This window comes from Suricata suricatta, chromosome 14 (assembly GCF_006229205.1).
Source record: "Suricata suricatta isolate VVHF042 chromosome 14, meerkat_22Aug2017_6uvM2_HiC, whole genome shotgun sequence".
Taxonomy (NCBI): Eukaryota; Metazoa; Chordata; class Mammalia; order Carnivora; family Herpestidae; genus Suricata; species Suricata suricatta.
Genome location: NC_043713.1, coordinates 72776476 through 72794977, shown reverse-complemented (window position 1 = coordinate 72794977; position 18502 = coordinate 72776476). Strand labels below are relative to the sequence as shown.

The 18502-nt window shown below is 46.8% G+C and overlaps 1 protein-coding gene and 1 long non-coding RNA gene across 3 annotated transcripts in view; one reads left to right on the top strand and one right to left on the bottom strand.

Moving 5' to 3' along the window:
* SART3 (spliceosome associated factor 3, U4/U6 recycling protein) overlaps positions 1 to 12322 on the bottom strand; it is a 35855-nt gene extending 23533 nt beyond the window's left edge. For both annotated transcript variants that reach the window (XM_029921733.1, XM_029921734.1), the window contains exons 1-3: positions 11967 to 12322; positions 3918 to 4044; positions 2538 to 2642 (exon numbers count right to left, since the gene is read on the bottom strand). In XM_029921733.1, coding sequence (XP_029777593.1) covers positions 2538 to 2642; positions 3918 to 4044; positions 11967 to 12281 — 547 coding nt within the window. In that variant the 5' untranslated portion in view covers positions 12282 to 12322. The remainder of the gene's footprint in view (positions 1 to 2537; positions 2643 to 3917; positions 4045 to 11966) is intronic.
* On the top strand, positions 11859 to 17736 carry LOC115277548. Its single transcript, XR_003902403.1, has 3 exons — positions 11859 to 13550; positions 15012 to 15267; positions 17243 to 17736. It is a non-coding gene; the product is annotated as an uncharacterized LOC115277548 (long non-coding RNA).
* Positions 17737 to 18502: the final 766 nt, after the last annotated feature.

The following is an 18502-nucleotide window of genomic DNA, read 5'->3' as shown; positions in this document are numbered from 1 at the left end:
CACAATAATTACAAGAAGCAAATAACAAGTCACTGGACTCCAGGTTCCAAATCAGGCATAGAGCCCCTGACAAGGCCTCCTCCAAAGACCAAGGAGCCCGATTTTCAGACTCATCAAGGAGTCAAAGGGCCACAGGCATATCCCTATTACCGGTGCCCTGAACACCTCCTGGATGGTCTGAAATCTGAGTACATGCTCAGAAAAAAAGTTACACCTAGCATTTTCGAATGTGCAAAACGTAAGTAAAAACTAAGAAGCAGGCCAAAGTGGCTTCACAGTGGTTTCTGAACATTCACAAAACAAGTGACACCATTTCCATGCTCTAATGCTCCTGAAAACAACACAAGAGCCCTGTGGGCATGCAGTTGTAGCTCAGGTAATGATCTCACAGTCCGTGGGTTCAAGCCCCACATCGTGCTCGCTGCTGTCAGCACAGAGCGCCCTTCAGATCCTCTGTTTCCCTCTCTCTACTCCTTGCTCTCAAAAATAAATAAGATATTTGAGAGAGAGAGAGAGAGAGAGAGAGAGAGAGAGAGAGAATCCAAGAAGCACGGTTAGCCTGCTTCCTGACCCCCAGCAGCCCTGAAGCATCTGGGGGAAATGAAGGCGTGCTGACATGAGCACTAAGGGGCCGCGGACACCCGACAGGCAGAGTGACTACAAACCACAAAGGACCTAAAAACATGACTGTCCGGGCAGAGACAAAAGATCCTGGGAGAAAAGGAACAGGTGCTGCTAAGGACAACGTGGAGACCTTAACAGAGGAGTAACAGGATCATCAGAAAACATGGGAACACCACGCCGTCAGAACTGTCACCGGATTATAAGAAGCCACAGGGGCAGCACTGGAGCAGAGACCCAAATGCAGCCTCTAGAAGCACATATGGTAGAATTTCATCTTCACAAAACACCTGTAATTTTCAGTATTCGGATTATAAAAACTAAAGATTGATTGACTCTTTCTGGCTGGTAAAGGTGCATGAAAAGTCCTCTCCCTCAGGGCGGTCTGTATGCCAAGCACCCATGCTTCTCACAAAGGAAATGCCCTTGGTGGGGAGTGGGGAAAACCACACATGGAAGAAAAATGTTTAAAACAAAACAGGGAAAAGTCGGGGCCCCTGGGTGGCTCAGCCGGTTGAGTGACTCTTGATTTTAGCTCAGGTCATGATTTTCGGCTCAGGTCACGATCTGAAATCAGGCTCTGCCCTGAGTGTGGAGCCTGCTTAAGATTCTCTACTTCTGCCCCTCTCCCCTACTCACACTCTCTATAAAACAAAATAATTAATTTTAAAAGGGGGGAATCTTTTTTTAATGTTTTCAAAAAACATTTTGTCCACAGCATTGTCTGATGTGTCCTAAATGTAGGTAAAAAAATATTTATAGAGAAACATACTACCAACAGGGTAAAGAAACCTAAAGGCATATTAGGTGTCTACACTCCGCTTGTGCTGACAAAATGTCAACACCAGCAGACAAGGCGGACCTCTGTGCTGATGGAAGGTTCCTCATCTCGACTGCAGTGGTGGGCACCGGAATCTGCGCAGGGATAAAATGTCACAGAAGTACACACGCATGTTGCACTAAGATCAGTTCCCTGGTTTTGATTTTGTACAACAGTTACGAGATACTGGGGAATGCAGGCTGAAGTAAGTACAGGCAGGCCCTCTCTACTATTTTCTTATAAATCTACAATAATTCTAGAATTAAGTGTTTTTTTTAATTTTTATATTTAAAAAACAAAGCAGGGACGCCCAGGTGGCTCAATCAGTTAAGTGTCCAACTCTTGATTCTGGCTCAGGTCATGATCTTGCAGTTCTCGACTTCAAGCCCTGCATCGGGCTCTGTGCTGTCAGCGTGGAGCCTGCTTGGGATTCTCCCTCTGCTCCACTTGAGAGTCCCTCTTATGCACACGTGTGCACTCTCTCTCAAAATAAATAAAAACTGAAAAAGTAAAAAATTGTAAATGGGGGCATAGTCACTTAAATGGGGTGGCTTAGTCACTTAACTGTCCGACTTCAGCTCAGGTCATGATCTTGCCATTCCCGAGTTCGAGCCCTGCGTCGGGCCCTGTGCTGACAGCTCAGAGCCTGGAGTCTGTTTTGGATTGTGTCTCCCTCTCTTTCTCTCTGCCCCTCCCTCACTCGTGCTCGCTCTCTCTCCTTCAAAAATAACATTAAAAAATTTTTTTTAATAAATAAATATAACATTTGGTCCAAAACAACCTAAAAACCCACTCAGTGTGTAAAAGGCAACCTTTAGCCATCTGGAAATACCACGTTCAGTTCTCCCTGCCAGAAAAATGCTGGGTGTAAATATTTTCGTTCCCTTACTACAGATATTCTTCTACTTGTATTTTAAAACCAAACATCCTCAGATGAACACCACAGACAATGAGAATGATGGGTAAACTCATATCTTCCTAACTGCTGGACTAACACTCTCCTCTCTGGGCAGCGACGCCTCACAATACAATCCAGGGCAGGTGAGACCGACGCTGGAGACCCCGCGGACGCCCCAGAGAGGTGTGGGGAACTCACAAATGTAATCCTTCACAGCCTTCTCGAAGAGGTCATACACGTGCTCTCTGTCCAGGCCGTCCAGAGCCATGCTGATCTCATCATGCAGCCACTCCAGCCAGAGCTCTGCAAGACAAGAGCACGTCCCGCGTCACCACCTCCTTCACCCAGGGCAGGACGCAAGCAGGGACCTCACCGCAGGTCACCAGCACATGAACCTCTCACCCAGCTTACACAGCCCGGGACAGTTCACACACATTCCAGTCCTGAAGCACATAGAACGTCTCTGCTTCCAATAAAGATCAAATAATTAAAAAACCTAATATCTTACACTTATTGGGCATTTTATACCTTGCAAAGTGCTTACGTATAATGTTTCCCACTTAATCTTTGTCAAAATCCTGTAGGTGACAGTAATAAGAATGAATAATAATGGCATCTATCTAAGCATTTCCAACACACAAAGGCACCTGTTAAGTGTTGTACACAGAATACCTTATCCAATCCATGTACTATGAGGCAGAAACTGCTGTCAGTCCCATTTTCCTGCTGGAAAAACCAAGTCTTAAAAGGTTTACATAATTCACTTAGGATCACACAGCTAGTAGGACGTACAGCCCAGAAGGAATCTCGGCAAACTGATTTCGGCTTCCACACTCAGTGGATGTGCTTCCGGGGCAGGGAGAGCTGGAGCTGGGGCCGGTGCTTTCCAGCTCCTCCCCACAAGATCCATTACGAACATTCGTGAAGACTGAACCACAAAGACGCACAGTTTAATCATGTTTCAAATAAACAAGTAAAGTATAAATAACCTAAACGCCCAACAATCCTGTAACAAACAAGGTATGAAACATTCACATTAAAAAGTGTTTATAAGGGGCGCCTGGATGGCTCAGTCAGTTAAGCATCACACTCTTGATTTCAGCTCAGATCATCATCTCACAGTTTCTTTCATGAGTTCCAGAGGGGATTTCTCTTCCCTCCCCTGCTGATGTGATCTCAAAAATAAGTAAATAAATGTTTAAAAACTGTTTATTAAAGTTTAACTGTAATTGGTTCTGAAAGAATGGATTAAACACATAAATACTGGACTGGGAAATAGAAAGACATAGGAAAAGTTTAATTACATAAAAAATTTTCATCACAATGTAGGATAAAAAAAAAAAAAAAGGTCAGGATCCAAAACATGAGTCAGCATTGCATGATCACAACTACATTTCGGAGAAAATCACAAGGTGCGAAGCTAGAAATCCCTGCCGCGGGCTGACGGGTTTTCTCCTCCACCTGGACACCTGGACTGCCACGTGCCGAATGTTCCGTGAGGCACACGTCCCACCGAAACAAGAACACACATCCTGCGCTTGTGGTTTCCTCACAGCATTCTGAGCGCAGAAGCGTTACCTTCGGTCAAAGGGAAGATCTCGCTCATCTTCTGGCGAGCCATCCTCACTTTGGTGAGCTCGCCCTCCAGCCGGAGCAGCCGGATCAGGTCCACGTGGCAGTTGTAGTCATAGACGTTGATAGAGAGCTAAAAGGAGAACGACACAGGGGAAACTTACTATGCCGCCATCAAAACAGCGTAGCATTTTTCACCACCGGTTACGACGCACAGGCCTGCTACAAACAAACGTGCTGCCTGGGAGAGCCAAGGGGACAGCAAGGCAACATTCGCCCCCAGGAAGAGGAAGGAAAATCAACGGATGGGGCTCTCTCTAGTAACACAGAGCTCTCCCAATCTGTTACAGCCCCTATCAGACAGCAGCTGGGTTCCTGAAACACAGGAACATTCTGATGAAACAAATAAATACCAAGTGTGACCTTAGGCAACTTATTAATTCTTCTAAGCCTCCAGTTTTTCACCTGTAACATGGGGATACTGCTAAGGTCTAGTCCATAAAGTTCTTGCAAGAATTCTATTTATTTTAATTTTTTAAAGTAATCTCTACACACAACCTGGGGCTCAAACTCACAACCCCGAGATCAAAGGTCACACGCTCCACCGAGGGAGCCAGCCAGGCGCCCTCTTGCACGGATTTTAAAAGGTGCTTAATAGTGTGCTTTATTTAGCACATGCCACATATGTAAGTAAGAGTTTTCTTTTGCCAAACAAAACTACCAAGAATGAAAATCCCTACCTTGAAGAACAAGAAGGCAGCAGCTGTTAAAGCTGAGTGATGGGCACAGAGAGACTTATTTTTATATTTGAAACTTCAAAATGAAAGTTGAAACAAGTCAAAATTGCTGAAATGGCTATATCAGACATCTGAGACCACAGAAAACTGAAAGAATCCGTCACTAGCAGACTTATTCTTAAAGATAACAAAAGGAAGTGATAAATCTTGGAGCACCAGGAAGGAAGAAAGAACAGAAAGTGCAGAAATACGAGCAAATATCACGGATGGTCCTTCTCATGAGCTTTCTAAACTGTATGTGATAACTGAAACAAAAATGTCAAGACCATCTGATACCCAAAACAATGATATTTAAAAGTAGGGATGGTAAAAGGGACTTAAATGGCAAGATTTCCACATTTCACTCATTAGTAGAACAAATACCATGTAAGTTAAACACATTATCATACCCAAGACAACCACTAAGAAACCATACAAAGCAATACACTAAAAACCACTACAAATAAATCAAGATGGAATTGTAAAACACGTTCAAGTAACTCACAGGAAGCCAAGAATAGAGATACAAAAAAAAACAAAAACAAAAAAGAGGAAACAAACAGAATAATAAAACGTCAGGCTTTAGACCTAACATATCAATACCTATCTTAATGTTTATGGTCTCAATAATGCAGAGCAGATAAAAACACAACACAACAAATTCAAGGGCACAGGCAGGCTGAGAGTAAAAGGATGGAAAAAGATACACCATGTAAACTTTAGCCCAAAAAAAAGCAGAAGTGGCTAGATGAAGACCACATAAGCAGAGTTGTGAGAACACTACCAAGGATAAGAAGGGACATTACAGGGGCACCTGGCTGGCTCAGTCAGTTGAGTGTATGACTCTTGATGTGGGCTCAGGTCATGATCCCAGGGTCGTGGGTTGGTGGGTTAGCTTAGTGTGGAATCTGTTTAAGATCTCTCTCCCCCTCTGCCCCTCTCACCAGCTCGTGTTTTCTCTCCCTCAAATTAAAATGGGGGGGGGGGACATTAAATAATGATAAAAGGATCAACCTACCTGGAAGATAAAACAAACAGCAGACCCTTCAGAACAGATTAAGCAAGACTGAGCTAAGAGACACGTCCACAATTATAATAGGGACTTCAACATCCTCCACATCAGCAACAAAAAGTAGTGCTGGACAGAGAATCAGCAGGAACACAGAGCTCTGCATCATCAACCAAAGCAATCCAGTTCACATATACGGAACACTCCATCCAAGAGCAACAGAATACACCTTTTTTTCCCTTCAAGGGCCCATGGAACACTCACTGAGACTAAATCATGGGCCATAAGACAAACCTCAACAATTTTTTAAAAACTGAAATCATATAAAGTATGTTTTCTGATCACAATAGAATTAAATTAAAAATCAGTAAAAACAAGGAAATCTTTAAATATTTGGAAACAAAATGACACACTTTTTTTTTTAAATGATACACTTCTAAATAGTCCATGGATCAAAGACGAAGTATTGAGGAAAACTTAAAAATTTAATGTATAAAAAGAATTATACACCCTGACTAAACAATTTGCTCCAGGTATGCTAGGCTAGTTCAATCTTTGAAAATCAATCACTGTAAACCACTAAATCAACAGCCTAAACAAAAATCATGATATTCACTGGCCCAGAAAACACAATTGACAAAATCCAACAACCATTCACAATAAAAACTCTCAGCAAGTTGGCCCTCATCAAAATTTCAGCTTTTTGCTCTAAAAGACTCCATTAAGTGGCTGCAAAGACAAGCTATAGACTTCAAAAAAAAAAAGTACAAACTACATATGTAATAAAGGACTAATATCTAAAAGATAGAACTCTAGGGGTGCCTGGTGGCTCAGGTGGTTACGCATCTGACTCTTGACTTCAGCTCAGGTCATGGTGTCATGGTTCATGGGTTCAAGGCTCATTATCAGGCTCAGTGCTAACAGTGCACAATGCCTAATTGGGAGTTCTCTCTCCTCTCCCTGCCCCATTCTCTCTCTCAAAATAAGTAAATAAACTTAAAAAAAAAAAAAAAAAGTAACTCTAAACTCGTCAGTAAAAGGGTGCCTGGGTGGCTCCATCTGTTGAGCATCCCACTCCTGATTTCGGCTCAGGTCACAATCTCATAGTTCGTGAGTTCAAGCCCCACATCGGGCTCTGCACTGTCAGTGCAGAGCCTGCTGAGGATTCTCTCTCTTTTCTCTCTCTGCCCCTCCCCACTCACGTGTGTGTTCTCTCTCTCAGATAAACTTAAAAAAAATAAATTTCTCAAATAAACTTAAAAAAATAAATTCAACAGTAAAAAGCAACTAATTCAATCAGAAAACGAGTAAAAGACATGAACCAACATGTATATCCAAAGAGAACACAAGGTAGCAAATAAGTGCACATGAATAGTCGTCCAAATCATTAGCTATCGGGGAAATGCAAAGTAAAACCACCATGAAATATTACGCCCCTAACAGAATGACTAAAATAAAAAATAGTGACAACACCAGACGCTGGAGAAGATGCAAAAAACAAACCAACCAACAAAAAACAAAACGAAACGATCACTCACACATTGCTGCTGGGAACGTAAAATATGAACAGCAGCTCTGGAAATCAGTTGGGCCATTTCTTATAAAATCCAACACATAACTGCCGTATCACCCAACAAGCGCACCGTGGGTATTTTTCCAGAGAAACAAAACCTGCTCCTAACAGCTTTATTCCTATTAGCCCACACTGGAAACAACCCAGATGTCCTTTGACGGGGAATGGTTAAAGTACCCACACTGTGGAATACTATTCAGCCAGAAAAAAAGGAGACGCCTATACGCCCAACTCAGATGAATTTTAAGGGAATTATGCTGAATAAGAAAAGCTAATCCAAAAAGATTACATACTATGTGATTCCATTTATATAACATCCCTGAAATGACAAAATTATAGAAGCAGAGAACAGATTAGTGGTTGCCAGGGGTCAGGAACTATAGCTATAAAAAAACAGGAAGGACCCCTGTCGTGACAGAACTGATCTGTGTCAACTGTGTCAATGTCTGCATCAGGTTGGTGATATTATACACAGTTTTATGGAAGATTACCATTGGGAGAAACTGGTAAACGTGCACAAGGAGTCTGTATCATTTCTTACAACCGCAGGGAAGTCTCTATCTTAAAATGAAAATTTAACTTTTTAAAAAAGCTTCCATAGGAGGCTGGGGTATGGGGTCACCTTAAGTCTGTACAAAAACACTAGTGTTTTCTCTTCCAACACCTACCACAGCATTTCAGCAATAAATACTGCCCTCTTTTTCGTTCAACTAACGCTCTGACAATATACTCAATAATCTAGATACTGGCTGATAACATTAAAATACACATGCAAGGACCTGTCTCACCAGCTTGCAAGTCTCAGCAGCAACGAGTGAAACTGTGGAACTGACACAGGACTGACAAATGGACCAACAGAACAAAAGAGAACGCCCAGCATCAGACCCACGCAGACAGAAAACCTATGACAAAGTGGCACTCGTGTCCGTTACAATGAACTCATGACCCAAAACCATGACGCCGCTTCGAACAACACTGACCCAGAGAAATTCTTAAACAACGTAGATAAGAGCACGTTTCGACAGCAACAATGTTCCTCGTAGCTTGTTGGTAATGGGACAAAAAAAAAGGAAAAAAAACTACACAATCAAAATGCCAGAACTCATGAATTGTGGGACACCCACCCAGTGTTATGCTAAATCTACAGTAGTCAAAATGAATTAACTGCAGTTGCAACATAGACGAATCTTAGAAACACAATGCTGAGTGCAAAGCAGTCCCAAAAGAGGACATACAGCATGGTATAGTTTCTAAAAGTTCCAAAATGAACAAAAGCGGACAACAGATTCCTTAGGGATGCATAGGTAGGTGACAAAACTACACGTTTTAAGCGGGAAGGCAGACGGGGCCTTAGGAGGAGAGGCAGGGCCACGGAGGAGGGGAGACCATCGGTACCCCCAACGGCACTGATGAGGTTCTACCGCTTGGGCCGCGGGCTGGGCAAGCAGTATTCACTCACACTTTACAACTTACAGATGTGAACTGCTCTGCGTGTATCAAATCAACGCAAAAGAACAATAACACCTCAATAACAGGTACCATTATGACCTATAATTTGTTTTAAGTCTTAAGACATTTAGCAATGTTCTCCTGCTCGGGATATATAAAATGTAACAAGGAGAGCCCATCTCAAAATTACATGAAGGGCTGAAAAAGGACGCAAGCATTCTAGCCTCCCCTGGATCTCCTCATTTGGACCAGGAAGGAGCTGGAGCGAACCTCTGCGGCCCATGCAGGCTGTCATGACACACTGATGCTCCAAAAAGGACGGTCAAGGGTGCACTCAAGTAACATAACTAAAGACGTGAAGTTTGTGCAAAACGCTCTTTCCTTGGGGGCAAAAGCTCTCCCTGTCACCCGCTGCTCACAACTCACCTGCGTCTGAGAGCGGTTCTGGGGCATGAGGGGCGGGACAGTCCTTTAGTCACCGCGAGTACGGTCTGTCCAGACACACGCCCCTTACCTGCTTATCTCGTGGAGTCAGAAGAAAAAGGAGTAAAAGTCAATGAAGTAAAGAAGCTGCCTCTAAAATGGTCTTTGGTTCAGATTTCTGATTTTTAGGCCCAAATAATGAAGATACTAGAGGGGTTCCAAAAGTATGTGTATGAAATGCACTCTGAGATGCATTTACGAGATTTCCACAGAGTTCACTCAGCACTGACGAATGAGCACATACACTGGTCTGCTCCGGTGTCAGAGCATCACTAACAACAAAGCATGTTTTACAGAAAGAGGCGGATCAGCCAAGGCAGAAAATGAGGTGGTGGTCTCCTGACTCCCTAAAAGCACAATCTGGACCCGGAATAGGGGTGGAGAAATAACCAAAGGCCTGGCCCAAAAGCCACAACCACTGCAGTCACGGGGAGGGCAAGGAGAGAACGGAGCAGGCCGGAGGCCACGGCACAGCACCTACTGTGTGTCAAATGTGCCAGCAGCTTTCTTAGCGGCAGGTCATGTAAGGTCCACGGCAGCCCAGAGAGGGAGGCACCTGGTGTTAACCCCCCAGGGCCACCGTTGGGCCAGAGAGCTGGAATAACTTACAAGGCACCACTTTGAGTCTCGGGACACAAACAGAGAGAACAGGAAATCCTTGCTTCTGCTACACGGACAGACGCCACGGCTAACTTGAAGCTTTCATACCACACACTCAGGGATGAGAACTGGAATTCGCAAATATGGCAAGGCTGAGTTTTTCACGGACCTGTCTAGAAGTTATTCATCATTACACTCCACGTGACAGCAGTGACAGCAGGAACTAGAGGCTATGGGATGAGGATGAGGTGGGAGGAAGATTTGGAAAAATGAGAATAATCAATCCCTCGACCCCAAAACAAAGTTAGATAAAGCCAGAGACTCTTCAATTCCCGTCACTCGCCAGATCCCGGCCTCCGTGGCCTCTCTGTGGCCTCTCTGTGGCCTGAGGCAGTGGCCAGAAGACCTCTGCTCTGATCCCTCCTCCTCTCTAGCTAGACGCTTCCCTGCAACAAGGACTTCATCGTTCTGCTTCCAAGCCCGTCCTGCGAAAACCGATAATCCTATTTCCCCTGCCTCACAGAAGAGTAAGATCTGAGTAAGCTAATGGCTCAGTTTAAAGCTGAAGGCTAGAAGTCAGAAGGACAGACCTCCATCAGGACAGGGACATAGTCAGCCTGGCATTTTCTGAACGAGTAAGAGACTGAACGCACCCCAGAGTACTCATTTTAAAAAGCAGAACACATAACCACTTGCCAACACCAACTGGTTCCTCTGACATTCAGACGTGACGATGAATGGACAAGCGATACCAATGCGCATCATTACTATCTCACAACAAAACCACCACTGCCAGAGAGGCCTCCATAAGGAATCCCACACCCAGCACCGTGAAGTGAGTAACCTCTGTTAACAATTCGTATCTCTAAGGGATTTCACACAGATGTGGCATCTGGGCCGCAGGCAACCCCAATAAATTCAAATCCCCTTGTGAGCGACTTGCAGCAAATCATTTCACTATTCACCGAGCTTGTTTCCTCATCACTAAAACAAGAATGTGCTTGAATTCTGTTTGCCCTTCCCGTTCTATTCCACGTCCTCCCTGTCCCATGTCCTCCCGTGTGTGCCACACCCACGGGGTCTCTGGCTCTCTTGCTTCCAGCAGCATTTGCCAGCCAAAGGCACCAGCAGATGTTTGGAGAAAGGAAGGGGTCAGAGTATTCCCTCCCCCACCCCAATCCCTGATGAGGATCTAGGACGCATGCCCTGACTAACGGGGTCTCACCTGCTCTCAGGTGCCCTCTCCACACAACTATTCAGAAAACTGGTCCCAGTTTCCCCCCATCTCTTCAGGCCTAATGGTAGGCACAGGGTCCCGCTGTTAAGTAAACCGAGGGACTGAACCTTCACTCCTGGTTTCTCAGCTCCCACTTTTATGAACACATTAGTCCTTTCATTGTCCTTTTCTCAAATTATCCTAATTCGAGTGTGCCACCTATTTCCTGCTGGAACCCTGCTAGGACACAGCGGAGTTACAAATTAGGGAACCCATTACCATTAGGTGCCAGGCCTTTAATTATCGTTAGGACAACTACATAATGCAGGAACTGTTCCTCCCAATTTGCAGGTGAGAAGGCACAGGCTCAGGCAAGAAATCTGCCTAGACACACATAAGCACGGAAGAGCTATAAATGGGGCCTCAGCCTCCTGATGCTGAAATCTCCACCTTCCCATTTCTATTATCACCGTCTGGGTCATCACTTTGTCTATCATACTGTGCATCATCATTACGGCCATTCCTATGGGGGGGAAAAGGAAAAGGAAAAGAAAAAACAACTCTCTTATGAATAACATTTTATTGCTACTTCAGACTATGGTTTAACAGTGTGGTTCAGAGTGGGAGCTCTGGAGTCGTTGCAAAGTTCAAGGCCTGGCCGCCACTTGCAGAAGTGTAATCTGCAGCAAGAGAATTCCCTCCACGAGGGGCCTCAGTCTCCTCCGGTAAAACGGGGAGTACACGACTTCCTTCACTGGGTCGCTGCGAGGGTTCAAGGGGATGACCCTCGCAAAGCACCCGGCACGCAGTGAGCGCCCAAACGACCGGAGCTGCGGTGATTGATAGCGGGTTTGCGGCCCTGGCATCTTTACTACCGCCGGGGACCGGGGAGAAGGGCTGGCGCCGGGGAACCTGAGGGAAGGAGCCCGCCGCCCAGCCACGGACACACCTGCTCCTCCAGCCGCTCGATCTCCAGCTGGTTCTTCTCTTCCTCCTCGTCATACTCCCATTCGTACTCCCCGGGGGAGCTCTCCGCAGAGGAAGCCATGGCGTACTCCTCGTCCCCATCGCTCTCGCTCACGCCTTCCTCCCGCTGGTCCCACCCCGGCCCCACGGCCTTGTAGGTCGCAGCGGCCACGGCCCGCGACAACACCTTCCTCCTCGTCCTAGCCGCCTTAGCCTCATCCTCCTCGCCCTCCGCGGTGGGCCCGGCCTGGGGCTCGGCCTCCGCCTCCGAAGCCGAGGTTGCAGCCGCCGTCGCCATCTTGCGCCTCCAGTGACTCCCGGGTCTTCTCTGGGCGGCCGAGGACCCGCCGAGGTAGAAGCTGCCCGCGGCGTGCGCCTGACCAAAACCCCCGCTCTCGGGCCACCGAAGGCGAAACTGTGAGCCTCGGCTGACGGGAAAATCTCGGAATTTTATACTGCTTTTGCGACAGCAGACAGCCTGATCTTGGGCAGATAGGAATAAGTGGCTCCTTGTTCAAAACAACAGGGCAGAAAGTACAGGACCGTATGAGACACCCACTTCCTGTGACAATCCGCCGGGGACCACATCCTGGTTCAGCAGCTGCACGGTTACTCCCCCTCAAAAGATCCCGCCACTGTAACCCAGAGAAACCTTCCCTCCCCCTGACGCCCTAGTGGTCTCCTCCTTAAGGAGCCCCTCCCGGGCAGCGGGAGTCTCTTTGTTTCATTCTCGCCCTAATAAATCTGGTGCCTGTGCTGCCCTCAACCTTGTTGGTTCCATTCTTCAGAACACAATCCCGGTTTTAAAAAGCGGTTACAGCTTTGGAGCTCATCGGAGATCTCCACTCTTCTAACCGTAAGTAAGGAGCAGCCGGCATCCTATTTCCTATCCTACGTGAACTCTCAAACAATGGGCACCTGTCTGCCAGTTAAGAGTGAATAAGGCGCTGCCATCCTTAAAGCCTCGGGCAACAGGTTCCCTGGGTCTCCACCCAGCTGCACGCCAACGGAGCTAGGAAAGTGGATGCGGTGGAGACTCAGTTTCCCAATGCATGGGACTTAGCGGAGGCCAATAACTGATGAGTCCTAACCGAACTACTCTTTGGTGGACGCCTGAAGGCTGTTGGCAGAACCCGACCCCTGACCGTATTGGGTATTCCGCTCAATTTTCCTTTCTGTCTCGACCAGCCTCTTCCTTCGGGAAATGAGTGGAAAAGCCCAGGACTGATCCCTCGGATATCTTCCCAGGAGTGATCCGGTAACTTCCAAAGGGTCCTACTTCCAGGTTTCCCAAACTACTTGCTTCCAATTCTGACACCCTGGCCTGGCTCCTCTCCCATGTCCACACTTTCTACCTTTCATCTTCAAACTTCTCTTCTGGAGCTTACAGCCCTGACCCGGGCCTGGAGCTCTAGTGAAGGGTAAAAAGGTCAATATGTATACAGACTCTAAGTATGCTTACTTGGTCCTTCATCTCCATGCTGTCATCTGGAGAGAAAGAAACTTTCTAACAGCCACTGGGACTCCTATCAAGTTCCACCAGGAGATAGGCCATTTACTCATCTAGGTGTGTCTTTTTCTTTCTTTTTTTTTTTTTTTAATGTTTGTTTATTTTTGAGAGAGTGCAAGCAGGAGAGGGGGAGAAAGAGGGGGACAGAGGATCTGACAGGCTCTGCGCTGACAGCACAGAGCCCCATGTGGGACTTGAACTCATGAACCATGAGATCATGATCTGAACTGAAGTCGGATGCTCAAGTGACTGAGCCACCCAAGTTGCCACTGGCTTCAGTCTCTCTTCCTCAATACATTGTAAAGGCCACGAGAAAAGAACAGATGAGGTTGCAGAGGGAAATAAAAGGACTGATGCCACAGCCAAACAGGCGGCTAATAGTATTTCCCTCACCAAAAAAACCCAGCTCCTCTCTTTCGGGAACCCCCCCCCCCCCACAACCCATGAAACCCCTGTACAGGGACAAAGGAACCCTAAGAGCCCTATCCCAGTAATTTACACTCTTGCCCTTGGGATGGCTACAGGATAAGATCTTGTTGCCTAAAGCTACCAGATGGAAACAGCTTTAAACCTTCCATCAGTCCATCCACTTGGGAAGAGGGGGACACTTCAATGGGCGGGTAAGTTCTTCACAGGAGATAAAATTAGTGAGACTGTTGAGCAGGTGGTCGGAGCCTGTGAAATATGTCAAAAAAAATAATAATACTAATAACCCCAAGCACCATCAGTTGGGGTGGCTCCTCCAGGAGTCCAACAAACAGGGTCTTTCTCAAGGGAGGATTGGAATGTATTTGCCAAAAACTCCAGGAATGCAGTGCCTACTGGTATAGGTGGACACCTTCACTGGTTGGATTGAGGCCTTCCCCATAGGATGGAAAAGTCCCCAGAAGTAATCACGACAATAGAACGTGAAATTATCCCCCAATTTGGGGTGTCTGGGTGGCTCAGTCGGTTAAGGGTACGACTTCAGCTCAGGTCATGATCTCACGGTTCGTGGATTCGAGCCCCACTTTGGGCTCTGTGCTGACAGCTTGGAGCCTGGAGCCTGTTTCAGATTCTGTGTGTCTGTGTCTCTCTCTGCCCTTCCCCCATTCCACGCGCGCACGTGCACTCTCTCTCTCTCTCTCTCAAAAATAAATAAACATTAAAAATATTTTTTTAAATAATTCCCCGATTTGGGTTGTCTGGAAGCATTCAGGGTGATAATGGTCCATTACAAAGGGCGTCTCTGCCCCCCTAGGTATTTGAGGACCACCTACTTTGTGCCTTGAGACCCCGGTCCTCAGGAAAAGTTGAGAGGGTAAACAGGGTTCTAAAGAGGCATTTAAAACTTGCTCAAGAGGGAAGGCTCCCCTGGATACGGGTCTTGCCTATTGCCTTTCTATGAATAAAGAATACTCCCCAGGGTGGTCCGGCCTTAGCCCCTGAGAGATGCTTTATGGGAGACCCTTTCTAACCAATGACCTATTATTGGACAAGGAACAAGTCAAACATGTCATTTCTCTTTCCAAATTCCAGAGAGCACTACAAGAAAACGAAAACACCCCACAGCACATACAAGGAAGACCTCTATGTCAGAGCATCTAGTCCTAGTTAAATCTCTTCCTTCCTCTACCCCAACACTTCAGCCTTCCTCGGGGGGCCCCTGCCTGGTGATCCTCTCCACCCCTTCTGCTGGTACGACTTCAGGAGTTGCCTGGATTCACCACACTCGTCTAAAGCCCTGGCAGGCCCCGCACGCACGATCCTCAGAAGGAAGGCGACCACTATACTTGTGAGCCTGTTGAAGACCTAAAATTCCTCTTCAAAAAGTCAGCTAAGTGCTCCACCCCTTAAACATCTCATAACAACACCATGAGCCCTAGGGCTTTCACATTTCTACTTCTCATGCTCTTACAGTGCCAGCTGCCACGGGGAATTCTCCAGTGGGTTCCATTAGTTGCCACTGCCTTTATCTTTTTTTTTTAATTTTTTTAACATTTATTTATTTTTGAGAGAGAAAGACAGATCATGAGTGGGGGAGGGGCAGAGAGAGAGGGACATACATAATTGGAAGCAGGCTCCACGCTCTGAGCTGTCAGCACAGAGCCTGACGCAGGACTGGAACCCATGAACTGTGAGATCATGACCTGAGCCGAAGTCGGATGCTCAACCGACTGAGCCACCCAGGCGCCCTGCCACTGCCTTTATCTTAACCAACTGCGGATCTGTGGGAAGGACTCTTTAGGCACAGGTGTCCCAGCCCCCACGTCTATGTGGCTACGAGCCAATTACACTGTCACCCCCTTCTCCTCTGCTAGTCCTTTCCCCAGTGCCCGCATGGAATGGCTGCTCTTCAAAGCCTGGAAGGAGGCTGTGGGAACTAAAAGGAGCAGCACCCCTCGGTCCAGTGGTACCCTAGCCCTCGCCTGGCTGGACTGACTCCACCTTAATGCCAGTGCCATCTTCCCGATCAGCTATGAAAATTCAACTTCTGTCCCACACACGGGTCCATTCATAGGAAATCTCCCCACAGCTCAGTGTAATCTCATCCCAAGTTATACAGCCTCCGCGGAGGAGACCTGGAACTCTTCCCACTGTAGCTCTCTCAGTCACCTAAGAACAGTGATAACAGCACCTGTTCCTCAGCATTTCCTCGGAGCCCAATATCCCCCAAAGCGCAATATCCCCCTTCTGCACCTCAGGCAATCCTGTGTAGCCAGAAGGTCTGCCGTCTCTTTGTAATTCAGCAAATTTAAGTCCAGCATCCGGACTACTCCTCTCTTCCCAATAATTCTTCCTCAGAACATATCCCTCTGGCTCCCTTGTGTCCACCATAAGGGAAGGGCTCAAATTAGCCCACCTAATTCGGAGCAGATTGTCAGGGGCCCCCACTGCAACAAGTAGACCCCAAACCTTCTTTACTTCCAGCTTCCACTTAAACCTCCGGTGGAAGAGGGTTTGTTCTTCTGCGGAACCAGGTCACCCGGCCGCCCTTATGGAGAGGGGGTGCTCCCTGACCTTCATAGGTCCCGCAGCTGAGTATGCCCCTGGCTCCCGCAGCGTGTGCATGTTCTCCGTGGTGCTTGATGAGGGTCGGTAGGGCAGCCATTGCTCCCTTTCTGGTCCCTTTGTTCACTGGATTGTGGGGAGCACTGGAACAGCCCTAGGAGGCACCTCCGTACACCTCTTGCCACAGCTGGCCAAGGCGCTGAGGGAAACTAACGAGGGGATACACACACTTCACAACAGGGGAACTCCCTGGCAGGAGTCACACTTCAAAACCAACGGGCCCCTGGGAGGCTCGGTGGGTTCGGTGTCTGACTTAGGCTCAGCTCATGATCTCATGGTTCATGGGTCTGAGCCCGGCGTCGGGCTCTGTGCTGACAGCTCAGAGCCTGGAGCCTGCTTCAGATGCAGTCTCTCTCTCTCTCTCTCATTCAGAAGTGAATAAACATTTTTGAAACTTTTTAATAAAATACTGAGGGGCCAAGACTGGCCAACCTCAAGTGCAGGAGGAGCCTGTGTCTTCCTTAAGGAAGAACGTTGCTTCTACATCAATAACACAGGACAAGTGGCTACACATCTTGGTTCCTCCAACAGTTTGGTCACCTGGATAGAGGATCTTTCCAATTGGTAGAGCTCCCTAAGGGCTCAACTGTTGGGCTGGCTCTAGCCACTAATGGCCCCTTTATTAACCCTTTCCTCAGTGCTCCTCTTGGGACCTTGTATCCTCAATGCACTCATCCGGTTCCTTTCTTCTCGCCTAGAGTCCTTACACCTCCAAACGGTCCTCTCAATGCACCCAGCCACGAAGTGCCATCAGACTTTAACAGGGGGCCACGAAACAGACCCCACAGGGAGGGACTCTAGCTGCTGCTCATCTCCATGCCCCATCTCAGCATGAAGAAGTCGGAGGGGTCATCACCACATACCCCAAGGGCAGTTGGAGTCACCTCCTCTTAGGGGTGGGGTCTGTGACAAGAGAAGGACTGACCTTGGGCAGATAGGGATAAGTGGCTCCTTGGTAACATCAATAGGGCAGAAAGCACCTGAGTTTCTGAAAACACCCACTTCCTGAAACAATCCAGTGGGGACCATATCCTGGTTCATTAGCTGAACAGTAACTCCCCCTCAAAAGGTCCTGCCACTGCAATCCCTACAAAGCCCTCCCTCTCCCACGATTTAGTGGCCTCCACAAGGAGCCCCTTCCGGGTCAAGGGAGTCTCTGTTTCATTCTCACCCTAATAAACTTGGTGCCTGTGCTGCTCTTAATCGTGTTGGTCGGTTCAATTCTTCGTCTCCATCAGAACACGATCACAGGTTTCAAAAAGCGGTTTCACATTTACATACATGTAAACATCCTCATAGAAGAAAAACTCTAACACAGCTTGCATTCCATCGCAACTGTTGGGTCTTTGCACAGGAAGTGGAGGCCCTAGAGGAAGTCATGGAGTAATGATTGAAAGGAAGGATTTGGTGCTGTCTTGAGAAGGTCAAAAAAATCTAGGAATAAACGCTTGCCTTGTGGTCCGCCTGACCTGGCGTTTGTTTCAGGCTCCGCAGCAACTGGGCCTCAAATGTAGAGAAAACAAGTTTTTAGGGGAGGAATTGATCACACCATTTACGAGAAAAACCCATTTCCAAAAGAGATTCCTCCCCTTGATGTAATACCTGGTGCCTGGTAGGCGTTAAATACATATGTGAGTTTTCTGGTTTTATAAGATCATATTCTGCAAACCAAGATTAATAAATTACATTAGTAAGCCCTCCCTTAGAAAATCTTCATTTCCAAGCATTGTCCTATAAATTATGTCAGTTTGCTGCTTTATGAAAAGAGAACTTGATGCAGACATAAATACGTATCTGTGCTTTTTAAAAAATCAGGACATGGTGTGTTCACCTCCTCAAGCTCATTTTTGTGTAGGAAAATATTGGTGTTTATTTGTTGCCTTTCTCCCCCATTAGCAAGGTTAATTATGTAAGCAATTAATGTTTTTTTTTTCTTTTCCTTGAATCCCCAAAGACTA